Source organism: Pseudopipra pipra, chromosome 28 (genome assembly GCF_036250125.1).
Source record: "Pseudopipra pipra isolate bDixPip1 chromosome 28, bDixPip1.hap1, whole genome shotgun sequence".
NCBI classification, from domain to species: domain Eukaryota; kingdom Metazoa; phylum Chordata; class Aves; order Passeriformes; family Pipridae; genus Pseudopipra; species Pseudopipra pipra.
Genome location: NC_087576.1, coordinates 5200174 through 5213137, shown reverse-complemented (window position 1 = coordinate 5213137; position 12964 = coordinate 5200174). Strand labels below are relative to the sequence as shown.

General features: G+C 56.9%; 1 protein-coding gene across 1 annotated transcript in view; it reads left to right on the top strand.

The window, feature by feature from the left end:
• Positions 1–12955, top strand: part of NUDCD3 (NudC domain containing 3) — a 29545-nt gene extending 16590 nt beyond the window's left edge. Inside the window, exons 3-6 of the mRNA XM_064637764.1 lie at positions 1221–1353; positions 5646–5789; positions 11790–11978; positions 12575–12955. Of these exons, the coding sequence (XP_064493834.1) occupies positions 1221–1353; positions 5646–5789; positions 11790–11978; positions 12575–12685 (577 nt within the window). The 3' untranslated portion in view covers positions 12686–12955. The remainder of the gene's footprint in view (positions 1–1220; positions 1354–5645; positions 5790–11789; positions 11979–12574) is intronic.
• The last annotated feature ends 9 nt before the right edge of the window (positions 12956–12964 follow it).

The following is a 12964-nucleotide window of genomic DNA, read 5'->3' as shown; positions in this document are numbered from 1 at the left end:
ACCGTCTTACAGCCTAATTTAATTAAAATCGTTGGGTCTTACATAATCCTCAGGGTGCCGTGCTGCTGGAGCCACCCCCGCCCAGTGCTGGAGAGGGTCCCGCAGTGTGGGGGTGTCAGGAAGGCAGCGGGACACGGGGAGATATGCTCCCCAGGACCGACTGTGCCCTGGGGCTGCTCTTCACTGGCCCCCCTTACATTAGTCCCTGAGCCCCATGTTTATCCAGCTCCACGTTGAAGTCTAGGTGTGTATCAAAACATTTTAAAATAACTCTACCTTTTGTTAGCATTGCAGCTATCTTTAGAGGAGATTTGATTTTATTTGAAAGCCCTCCCTGGGAGGGTTCAGTGGAATAGATTGCCAGCCCAGCAGCTGAAAGGGACACGGGTGTGGCAATTTCCTTTCTTGGCTGGAAACACTGTATTAATTATTGCTTATCGATCTCATAAACCCCATTTTACCCCTGCAGCTGTCTCCTTGGCTTTCTTGAGGTTTCCACAGCTGGAAGAGGCAGTATTGTGCTCAGTGTTGCTCATGATCCACTTTTCAGGCATCCTGGGCTGGTTCTTCAGGCATCCTGCTCTGCAGCTCCATCACCTCTGTGTCACCAACTGCCCTGGTCATGGCAGCTGGTGGCTTTCTCAAACACTATAATCAGGATGGGGAAAAACAGTGCTGTGTTTTCACAGTGAACTCAGGTCACGGCCATGGGCCACCACCTCTGCAGCCATGGCAGTGGCTTGGGGGACAGCCCACACCCCTCCCCATCACATGCCAGTGTCCCTGCTCCAGCTGTGATGGAGCAGGTGGACCGGACGAGGAGCTCTTTACTGAGTGGAGGTGGCCAGAAAGGCACCCTGAGCCCGCCAGGGGCCAGCTCTGCACCTTTTGGGCAGCCAAATCATTTTGTGTCTCACCAGTTATCCTGTCAGCAGCCTGACTGCCACTGTGGCACACTGGGGCGAGGGAACTGCAAGTCACCCGCGACGGGCAGGGTGGCCAAGGTCCCTCTGAGTCCTGGGGCTGCTGACCTGGACCTGCTCCCTTATGTAGAGCCAGCAGTGAAGGAGAGGCTGGGCAGCAGCCCAGTGTTGGGGATGCTGCAGGACGGCCGAGCAGAGTCTGTGCCCTTCCTTTGGGCTTCTTGCATCCTGCTTTCAGGCTTCCTGCTCTCTCCAGGCTCTGATCTTTAACATGTCACCCCTTTCTCCCCCCACCAGGAGACAGGAACAGTTCCAGACAAACCCTGACAGCTACAATGGAGCTGTGCGAGAGAATTACACCTGGTCCCAAGACTACAGCGACCTGGAAATTAAAGTGCCTGTGCCCAAGCACATCGTCAAAGGCAAACAGGTAAAGTGATGTTGCTGGTGTGTCTTTAGCATTTCCCTTTCCGTCAGGGTGCCCAGCTTTCCCGGGAAGCTGTATTTGGAATGGGAAGGCTCCTTATCCTTTGTACTCCAAGGGAAGGATGTGGTTGTGCTTTTTTCTCTGGTGTGTGTCTGGTGGGGACTGATGGTCCCAGCCTGCTCATGTTCCTGTTGAGCTTCAGTGTCCTCTACTCTGTCCCAGCCAGGCTCTCTGGCACTGCCTGGCCCTTTCTGCACTTTTTCCTCTCTGTTTCCATCACCTGCACACTCAAACATGGGTTTCGGAGCCTGGCTGTTGATGGATGCCCCTTCCTCAGTTGTGCCTCTGGTGCCTTCCATTTGGAAGTGGGAGCTGCTGGAGCAGCTCTTTTGGCACTGCAGAACTGCATCAGGCACAGCCTGTGTGTGGCTTGACCTGGTCTGGGTGGAAGGGAGCTGGTCTGGGGTACAGGCTGAGGGCCAGCCCCTCTCCTTGGCTGGCTGTGTGGGCAAGAGGCAGAGAGGTTCCTGCTTGGCTCAGGCAGGAACCTCTCTGCTCTGCTTGTGGTCACGTTGTTTTTCCTTCACTGCTTCTGTTCCCTCCCATGGCTGGTCTTAGTTGGACCCAGAAGTTCAAACTCTTTCGAGTGTTGCCCTCCCCATGGCTGATTCTGTATTTTTCCATTTGGGAAGCCTGTACTCCCCCACCTCCTGCTCTCCTCTGCTTCCAGGGCGGCTGAAAGGAGCACACTGGGGTTTGTCACCCGCTTCAGCCTACACAGCTCCTCGGCATGCCAAGGAGTGTCACTGGCAACAGCAGCAGCAGCAGCAGCCTGAGCCGGAGGGGTGAGGGAGCACACGGCTGCCACAGGCACAGCAGGGCCCTGGGAGATGCATCTCTCCCAGCAGGTCTCTAAAACAAACCCAGGCTGTTTCTTGGAAGGATTCCGGCCCATCCAGACGGATGTTCCATTCCTCCGCATCGTACTGCGATCACGATGCCTCTCCCTGCCCATGGAAAAGTGCCCTCCTTGCTGGGGGAGTTGTGTCCTTGCCAGAAAATCCACACTGGGCTCTGTCTGCCCTGACCTTGGCCATGGAATGATGCAGGGGCCTGCAGGAGCTCATGGGAGTGGAGACAGGATACGCTTTCCTGACCTTTCCTGGGCTCAAGACTTTGCCGTCACTGTGGAAAAGTCCCTGCGCCTCAGAGTGGAGGGGGTTTCAGGACAGCCCCTTCCCACACCAGTGCCCATGGGCACGCGACTCTGCCTGCCCTTGCCCTGATGTCTGCCCATGCTGCCCTCAGAGCAATCGGCTGTTCAGGCGCTGGACTTCCCTTCTCCTTGTGCTCTGTCTCCTGGTGTTTGTTCATGCCTCTTGGGGCTCCCCTTGGCAGCTGAGTTTCCATTTCCAAGTGATTCTTTAATTCTTCTTCAGCCTCAGGGGAATGGGAGCAGACAGGCTGAGTCTTGGGCCAGAGCAGGAGGGTGCAGAGCCATTATAAAGCTCCATGGACTTTGGTCGTGTTGTTGATGGGTTCCTGTATAAGAGCAGCATTCCCCTGCATTCACACACCTTCATATTTTTAAAAAATTATCAGGTTTTTGGCTTTTGCCTGCCCAGGTGAGATTAAAAATCTCCCTATTTGGTCCCTGGGCTCAGAGTCTGCCCAGCTCTAATGCTGCTGACAGTCTTCCTTATGACACTTTTTGGGATTTGGGCTGTTGCTATGGCACATTTTTGCTCTGGTGAGCTTAAGGTTTCCTTGTATGGAGCTCAAAAAAAGTGTCCTTAGAGCAGGAATGGGCGATGGAGTAGGTGGGAGCATCTTTCTCCCTGGTCCCCACCTATATGATCTACTTATGGGTGCAACAGAGGCCCACCTATCCGAGCGCTTAAATAGAGATAATGACTCTAGGCCTCTCTCTCTGCTGGACTTGGAGGAGACAAGCTTGATTCCTCTCTCAGTCTGTGTTTGCTTGTTTGATCTGTGTGGGCGGGTGTGGGCGTTCCGTGTGCACAGAAATCGCCGTGGTGTAAAAGCCGTGGCACAGAGCTGAGAGCTGGCTTCCCTTGGAAGCACTGAGTCAACCAGGAGTTTTGGGGGTCAGAGATGCTCATGAGGAGTGCATGGCAAGGGACAGGCAGCCTTGAAGCCTCTGGGGTGCTTTCAGGGTGATGCGTTCCTTGCGGAATTGCTCTTGGCCTTCCCCCAGGTGTGGACTGTCCACAGGCACCACCCTGTGCATATGTGAGTCCTCTCAGAGATGTCCCTCCGTGCACAGAGGGGCAGTGCTCTCCAGCGGGGTGTGCTCTGCCCCTGTACCCTGTCCCCGCTCCTGGGGGGTTGGTGTGCCGAGCGAGACCTTCTTGCTGGGCAGTTATAGAAACAGGTGTTGCAATTGCTTCTCACTCTGGCTGGTTGCACAGTGAAGGGACTGGGTGAAGGCTGCCCAGTTTGGATCCCTTCTTCCATCTGGGTTTCTCTGCTCCCTCTCCCAACACCTGGCTGGTCCCAGAGCCACCTCGAAGCTGCCCCTTAGCTCCAACAGCTGCCTTGTGCTGGGAATAAAACCCCTCTCACATTTGGTTACTCCTGTCCCTGTGGACCCCAAAGCCACAATGCTGCATCTGTGCCTTCCATGTGTCCAGCCTCCCCAACCCTCCACACCACAAAGAAGCCCCCTCAGAAGGTGACTCAGGAGTCACCTTCCATTTTTTCCCTGGACCCCTTCTGGACAGGCCCTGTGCCGTGCTGAGAGCCTGGCATCAGCAGCCCTGCCCTGCACCCGGGGACCTGGGCGGGTAGTGGTGGCGGAAGGCAGAGCCTCATCCTCACACCTCATCCCTGAAGTGAGACCTCAGCCCTGGGCTGGAGGGAGCTGCTCCATGCTCAGCCCCTCTGGAGGTGTTTCCCATCCAGGAGCAGCTACTCTCTTAGAGGCTGTCCACAGCCACATGCTGGGTGACAGCCAGTTGTTCTCTCCCATCCTCATGTTCCTTCCCTGATCCCCAGTGACCGTGGTCTTGCTCCCCATCATTGTGTCAGAGCTTAGTCCTGTGTCACCCTGTGCTGTGTGCGCTGAGCCTCCTCTGCTCCTGCCAGAGCCCTGGCAGCTCCGTGTCACACACAGCAGGTTCAGGGGCTGTACCCAGGTGACATCAGTCAGACCCGACCATGGTGCCCTCCCTTGCTGGAGCAGCTCTGCCTGTCTCCTGCCTGCATGGAGCTAGTGAGCCGCTGGAAATCTCCTAGGTAATGGATAATGTAATAACATTTCAAATGAGATCTGCAGAGCGAGAGGAAGATCTGGGGGAACTCTGGGAGAGAATGCAGGCAAATCTCACTGCAGTCTCCTCCTCTCGGGCCAGTGCCGGGGGCCACAATCCTGCCCCTTCCCAGCCAGGTCTTCCCTGCAACCCCTGGCCTGGTGCGGGCTCTGCTGGCAGCAGCTCAGCGCTGAAGGGGACAGGAGAGAGCATATGGTCTCTCCGGAGACCAAGGATACTGCGTGCCTGTCACAGGCTGCCTCTGTCTCCCCAGGGGACAGCCATGTCACCTGCGTGGCAGGTCGGAGCAGGGTTCCCCATATGGCTGCTGTGGGCGGGAGCTGGCCCCATTCCTGGGGACAGAGCTGTCCCCATCGCAGGGAGCGGGGGAGCCGTGCCGGGGAGCTGTGCCGCAGCATTCCTCCTGCATGCGGCCCCTCCTCGCACGCCTGATGGGAGGCCTGGGCCAAGCCCAGAGCTGGCTCCAGCAGCGGAAGCAGAGCCAAGGAGTTTGCTTTCGGCACAGTGCAGCAAAGGGGGGACGAGCTGCTGCAGCCCTGGTGTAGGAACCCCCCAAATTGGCCCCGCTCAGCCACCAGGATGACACACACCCATGCCCAGCTCATCATGGTGACAGAGGGGCACACACCCTGCTCCTAAAGAGCTTCAGTCACAGCAAGTAGGTGCCAACCTTTGAGTGTGGAGGCCTGTAGCATTACAGGTACACATTTTCTCTGTGGGGAAACTGAGGCACTGGGTAGAACCAGCTGCCTCGAATCCTTCAAGGGCCCCAATTGCTGAGCTGTGCTGCCTTTCCTCCTTGGAGAGGTTCCCTCACTCCTCCAAGCTGTCACTGTTTGCTATGAGATGACAGCGGGATTCCCACCCTCCCGCTGCAGGCAGTGCTGGAAGCTCTTCTCTCTCTCATCCCTGGCGAGTGCACTTGACCCCACACCCCAGCTCACACAGTGAGAGGGCAAGCAGGAACACTCCGGATTATTGTCTCTCTCTCTGTGTTTCCAGGTGTCTGTGGATATCAGCAGTGGCGCAATTCGCGTAGCGGTGCTGGAGGGGAGCAGCCAGCATGTCCTCATGGAAGGGAAACTCACCCACAAGATCAATACGGAGAGTTCCCTGTGGAGCCTGGAACCCGGGAAGTGCATTTTGGTAAGGGCAGTCTGCACCAGCCATGTCTCCTTGGCTTGCAGCTGCACTAGGCTTGACCTGGGAAACTGCAGCAGCTGGAAGTTTGAGCCAGGTGGAAAAGGCTCAAGAAAAGGCTTCTTTTCTGGGAAAAGATATATGTCTGGCTTTGCCTGTCCAACATCTGGCTCATGCTGTCCTTTCCTGTGTGCCATGCCTTGCCTCCCTTGCTCCTGAGGTGCCCCTCGGGGTGCTGGCTGAACAGCACATCTGTCAGGCTGGGCGAGGGGGTCCCCAGCTCCAGCTGCAGGCGGGGGAGCACAGCTGTTACCTGGGGGGTCATCACTGTCCCCGATCCCAGCACATGCCCCTGCACTGCAGCGCCAGTCCTGCACACCTGGCCTTGCTGACTCTGCCCTCCGACTCTCCTGGCCCTGCTCTGGCCCTGGCATCTTGGCAGGTGCCTGTTTCCTGCCATTCCTTTCTGTCCTACCATGGGATTCCTACTTAACCTGTTTGAAGTGGACACTGTGGCTCATTCTCTGTCTGCCTTCAGCAGGCCTGTGGTTTGCTGTGTGACTGCTGCCCCAAATCATCCCCGTCCAAGTGGTCCAGGGGCTGCTGGCACCCAGCTGTGTGTTAATGGTGGATTCCCAGCCCCAAGCCTTGTTTCTGGTGTGTTCCAGATGTGCAGGCTGAGGGTATGAGTTCACCTGTGTCCACAGCTGGAGCTATTGTGGGGGCTCTGGCCGTCGCCCTGGGATCTCAAGTGTCTAACAGTTCCCAGACTCCTGTGCCAGTTTGGGGGCCAGGATTGTGCTGGGAGTGGGATTTTGCTTCCTGTGGCCATCTTTGCCCTATCCTTTTCCAAGCAGAGTTTCCAGAAGAGTTTCAGGAGTCCTAAGGCTGTCGTTAGACCCAGGAGGGGATACATGCCATCCCTGTGGGGGAGGGAGCAGGCTCCAAGCCTTTCACCCCATGACACAAGAGTGTCAGCAGATGGGCACCCAAATCCAAGCCCCCTGAATGGGAAATGGAGTGGGAATGTGCTGCCAGACTCGGGAATGCTGCAGATGGTGTGTAGGGAGGCTGCTCAGTGTCACCCAGCCACTGCCAATCCGTTGGGATGTACCCCAAGTGACAGGCTGGGGCCAAAAGGATGAGTGAGGTCACTGCAAGGGAGAGGAGATTCTCCGATGCTGTCAGGCTAGTGGAGGGATGTGGAAAAGGAGGTTGTGGCTTCTTTTACATGGCATTTTGTAAATGTTCATAAACATCTTGAATATTAGCTAATCTGGGAAAAGAAACAATCCTGGAAAAGTGTAAACTTGTTGAAGAGGAGATGGCCCAACAGGTGGCTGCTCTCCAGCACAGAAGGGAGTCCCGGGTGGGTGTTCTCAGGATCAGCAAGGGAGGTGATGGGTCTTCAATACCCATCAGAGGCTGGGAATGGTGTAGGCGGAGTGAGACTTGGGGCCTTCTGAAGTGGCCACGGGCAGCATGGGGAGCAGAGTGGGCCCATCACCCCCAGTTCCAGAGCTGGGTCTTGCCTCGAATTAGCATGAACCCAGGGTTGTGAGGATCTCCAGCTGGCTGCCAACATATTGATGGTGGGATGAGATCTCGCTTGAAGAACTGTAAGGTAACTGGAGCAGCGTGAGGAATTCTTGCCCAGGAGCATCTCCTTTTCCCATGCTCAGAGTAGCCAGAAGTGGTTTGCAACTCCTCCTGATTCATTCGTCAGGAGACACCCACCCTGTGGGAATGAATTGCTTTGTTCAGCGCCTGGATGGGGCTGTTGGGGTTTGGTTGGGGCTGACGGGGCGTACAGACCCTTTCTGTACCCCCGTTTGTGTATAGCTCCATGTGAGCTTCAAATGCAGCTGTTGGGGATGTCTTCCTCCTGCAAGGTGCTGCCTGGCTTGCCTCCATTGGACCCAGGGATGGCGTTCCCTGGCAGAATGATGATGCAGCCAAAACCAAACTCACCCAGTGCCAGTACTGGGGTTGTCTGAGGAGATCCTGCCCACCTGGGGGACTGCTTGGGACTCCTCGGTGCTGCGTGTTTGTGCTTTGTGAGTTGAGGTGATCCCTGCAGCAGAGCTCAGTCTGTGCGCCAAGGGGGTAAAATCTCTCCTGCTTGGTCCTGTCCATCTGGGAAGGTCCCAGCTCTGTGCAGAGAGGCTGTTGAGTTCCCTGTGCTCTTGCAGGACATGTCAGGGATTGTCAACCCCTTGTTCTCCAGTCTGCTGTTACAGCTCTTTCATCATCCTTGGCCTCCCTGTCCTCCTCCCTTCTGGGATGCCGTTCACAGATGCTCCAAAGCCAGCCTCCCTGCTCCCCCAGCTCTTATCCTGGGAAGATTATATTGCCTTACAACCGCTCTAAGCTCTGCTTCCCCCATCCTGCCTGGCGGTTTTATCCATGTATCCTCTTCATTACGTGTCACTCTCTCTCCACCAACCACAGCACTCCCCTCACCAGCATTCAGAGGCCACTCTGCCTTCCCCTTTCTGCTCCATGGGGTTCTCCTGGCTGTAGGCCAGCCCAACACCAACATATTTCTCATTTCATCCTTTGGCACAGCCACGTGTGTGGCAGCAAAACTCAGCTGGTGTCATTCTGCAGTGGAGTGCTCTGCTGACACGGGGCAGGGGTCTATCCACACCTCCTCCTGCTCAGGATTGTGTCCCAGGATGGTCCCGCTGCCCATAGTGCTGCACCGTACCCTGGCCCTGGGTGTGTGGTGTCATCCCTGTGCTCTCCCTTCTCTGTCACACCCGCTCGCTTGTCGAAAGCGAGATTAAAATAACCTCGCATGAGCTGTTTTTAGCAGTCCCCGTTGGGTGTTGTGCACAACACCATTTGGGATTATTTTCGTTGTGGAGGATTTTTTCCCCATTTCCCTCTCTTTTTCTCCTCCTCTCAGCCTTTGTTATCCACACTTGGGCTTTTGTCACCAAGTCCTGCCTTGAACACATACTACAGTCTTGGCTTGTCATCCCTTGAGCCACGAGGCCAAGGGGACACGACTCCGTGATGCCTCTCTCAGCCCTGCCCTCCACACAGTGCTAGGAACGCCACTGCTGCCTCTCCTGTCCCCCTAAACACCTCCCAGTGGCTTTTGGGGTGACTTTGGGCTGCTGTGATTCCAGTAGGAAAGCAGGCAGAGAGAGGTTGTTTCCCCAAGACCTACTTAGACCCCTTGGCAGCATCTCTCCAGCTCTGAGAAGGTATTTGGGATTGGAGAAGAAACCTCGTGCTATGGCAAAGCCCGGCACTGACAATGAGGGGTCATAACCTTCCCAGCAGGGTGTGGAAATGGGACATGATGCCATGTCCATGCCAGTGATGCCTTTCACCTGCTGGAGGGTCCCTCCTGCCGACTTGTCTCGTCATTCCTCACAATCCACCCTTACCCCTGTGCTTTTCCATGGAACAGCCCTTCCCTACGTGGCTGAGACATGTTTTGGACACCGGCTGTGGGAAGTGAGCACTTCAGTTTGAGGACGCTGCTCTCTTAGGATACAGCACTGGAGTGTGCCCCCCGCGATCCTCCCTCCCCTCAGGCCGCCATTGCAGAGGCTGTTCCTGCCTCCCTATGCGCCCCAAAAGACTCAGCAGGGCTTTTATCCCTTTGGGACCCACCAGGCAGATCCGAAGCCTGGCCAAAGGTGTGGACACGCTGCAGGGACCTCATCCTTCCTCTGGCAAGTGACTGTTTGCATCTCTGGGGTGCTGGGGGGTCAGCCCAAGCTGTTGGGTGGGAAACTCATAGCAGTAGTGTCAAGTGCAGCAGAGCTTTGCCTTGTCTGGAAGCGACAAACATAATCAGGTCAGGATTTGTCCTTGTGGAAAAAGCCCTGCTTCCTCCTGGAGCCCCCATTTCTGTAGCTCTCCCTGAGGGTGCCTGCAGCCTCATGGGGGACTGTCAGCCAAATGCCAGAGCCTCCTCGGTGGGTGAGTGGATGGGGGCTGGTGTGTGAGACCTGCCCAGAGACCTGCCACAGCCTCTCATCTCTCCCTTACCCCCACCTTTGGGCACCCAAAGCGCTTGGAAAGGGCACCAGCTGCACTCCATCACCGCAAGCTCTTGTAGCCCAGATGCTCAGCCAAGCATGGGCTGCTTCCACAGAGAACATCAGCACAGTCCAGGAAATCAACCTGGACCCCATGTCCATGTCCCCCATCCTGGAGGTGAGACCTGTCCACGGTGAGTGTTCCAGCACTGCCTCTAACCACGAAACCCCAAACTCACAGGGATAGAGCAACCTTTGCCCTGGACCATGAGCATTTCACATCAGAAAGTGGGGCTCCCACCTTGGAGCGAGTCCCACTTTGACAGCTGTCCCCTTGGAATAAAGAGGGTTGAGCAAATCCCCCCAGGCAGGCTGCAGAGGTGCGTGGGTGGTGGCAGGGCACCAGCAGAGGAATGAGGTTTGGTAGGGAAGGGAGGGGGGATGTATTTCCATCCCCAGACCCTCTGGGGTGAGTTTTCCGTCCTCCAGTACTCTGGTATGGAGATGGGGTGATGCCTGAACTTCTGCAGCACCTGTCTGTTCCTCTGCCATCAGACTGCCTCTGGTAGGGATGTACCAAGCCACGCGTGCTCCCCAGTGATGCTGTGAGAGCATGGCTTGTGGTGGAGCCATCACCAAGGAAGCTCACACCCCACCAGCACTGTGGGGACATTCCTCATGGTCCAAACCCTGAGGAGCCTGGAGGATGCTCCTGCTGCAGGCATGGACAGGCCAGGGCTGCTGCCCCTCCGCTTGGCTTGCTGGCTGAGGGGTGATGTTCTGGGGGCTCCTGCCATTCCCTTGCCTGCCCACCCAGGGTTGGGAAGCCCAGGAGCAAACCCTTGGCAGCTCTCCCTCCCCTCCGAAGTGGAACTGTGCAATTAAAAGGAGAACAAGCATGCCTGTCTAGCTGGAAAAACTAACGCCTTCCCAAGTTGGAGTATTTTACCGTCTCTGCTCTCCCAGAAGGATTAAGCCCCAGCCACCCCCTCCTGTATTAATTGGTTCCTTTTCTTCACACTGCGGAGACGCCTGGCTTTGTAACGGGAATGGCTGCCTGTGTTCTCCCCTCCGGAGCCGTTGAGCTTCCAGGGAGTTTTGAGCAAATTGTATTGTCTGCCTTTATTGATGATTTTGCAGAGCCTAATGAATGTCATAAATCTGCCCTGCTGCTGGGATTAGTGCTAAAATAACATAGAAGGAAGCAGCTCCCTCTTCCTGGAAAAACAAAAAGCGGGTCGGAGTTCTGGTGTGAGATGCCCCACGTTGGCCCTGGCACAGCCCCTCCAGCCAGCAGCTCCATGCAAGGCACTGCACCAGGGATGCCCACGGCTACGGCCAACGGCTTTTCCCAGCAAGGATATTGTCTGGAGCATCCTCATCCATCCCTCGGGTTGCTGCCGAGCCACGGTGCCACGGGAAGCAGGTGCTGGCAGTGAGCTGAGGTAGCACATTCTCACCTCCTTTCTCACCCATGCTGCCACCCACAGAGCCAGTGCCAGGAGAACTGAGACCAGGGCTCCTTCTGGGTTAGAGAAAGGTGAGAAAGGCCACGCCAGCATTCCCAGCCCCACACTCCACCAGACCCAGTCTCCTTGTCCAACAGTCCTAGGCTCTGTTGCTGCTGCTCAGTCAGCCATGCGGCCCCAGGCTGGTGTCACCCGTAGGCGGTACACCACTGAGGGACACTGGTCCTGACCTTGAGCCATGGTGTGGACAGAATTTCAGCCCTGGGGTCTGAGCTGGGGCTGCGGAGAGCTGTGGTGGGGTTGTGCAAAACCCTTGGACCGCTGAGGGAGGGAGGCACAAACATCCCTCCACCTCTGCCAGCCATGGGGCTGGATCCTTGTGAGCTGGACCTCTGCTCCTGGGCAAGCCCCATGCTGCTGTCAGCATGGCCAAGCTCTACATCGCTGCCTTAGAGCTGTGGAATGGGCCGGGGTACCCTGTCCTGGGCAGGATGGGGGCTCCTCTCCCTACTCCCTGACCCACACCTTGTCCGTAGATCAACCTGAACAAGGGGGACGAGTACTGGTGGAATGCTATCCTGGAGGGCGAGGAGCAGATCGACATTGACAAGATCAACAAAGAGCGCTCCATGGCCACAGTGGATGAGGAGGAGCATGCTGTGCTCGACCGCCTCACCTTTGACTACCACCAGAAGCTGCAGGGCAAGCCCCAGAGCCACGAGCTGGTAGGTGCCGGTCACCCTGCGCCACCAGCCCAGCCTGGCCCTCCCACTGGCTCTCCAAGGGTCCCATTCCCAGGAAAAGGGTGCAGCACATGGCAGCCCCCCAGCTCTGCTCCATCTCAGAGTTCCTCCTCACTCACTGTCCCCCCACATCAACATTGTGGGGGCATGAGGTTCAGCTGGTCCATCTTTTGCCACTCACTCCTGTCTTCCCCTTCCTGCATCTGGCAAATGCCCATAAACCTGCACTGTTGCTGGGCCCACATTTGTGTGCCTCTCCCCAGAGCTGGCCCTGCTCTGGATGAACCCGCATGGGTCTGGGCTCAGCCAGACCCAGAGCTGCCTGGTGCTGCCCTTGGGTGCCATCTGCCCTGTCCTGGGCAGCGAGGAGAAGCAGGGGTGGTGTATGCCCTTGGCAGTGGCTGCTGCCAACCGGGGTGACGCAGGGTGGACTGCTGGTGTCCCCTATGTCCCCTTCCATTGGTCGGGTGGCCACGAGCAGCCCTGACACCTGTGGGACAAGGGACAGGGGAGGGCAAGGGGCATGGGGGGCAGCGTGGGGTCACCCTGGCTGAAGAGAGCCTGTGGCCTCTTTGCAGAAGGTGCATGAGATGCTAAAGAAGGGCTGGGACACCGAGGGCTCCCCGTTCCGTGGCCAGAAGTTCGACCCCTCCATGTTCAACATCTCCCCTGGCGCCGTCCAGTTTTGACGGTGGCAAAAACAACTGAAAAACGAAGCAGGGAGAGGAGAAACCTCCCGGATGCCCACTGGGACTCTCGCACTTCGTGCCGGTGCCCATGACCCGCTGCTCCACGCTGCCAGCACCCATCGGTGCAGGGAAGCCAGGCGCGGGCAGATTTACATCCTGTCACCACGGCAACCCCGGCGCCGAGACCCCTCTCCTCCCTGCCTCCCCTTGCCTCGCGCTGCCGACGCTCTGTGTTTTTCCGGAATAGACGGATCATGTTGGGTGACATAATATTATTTA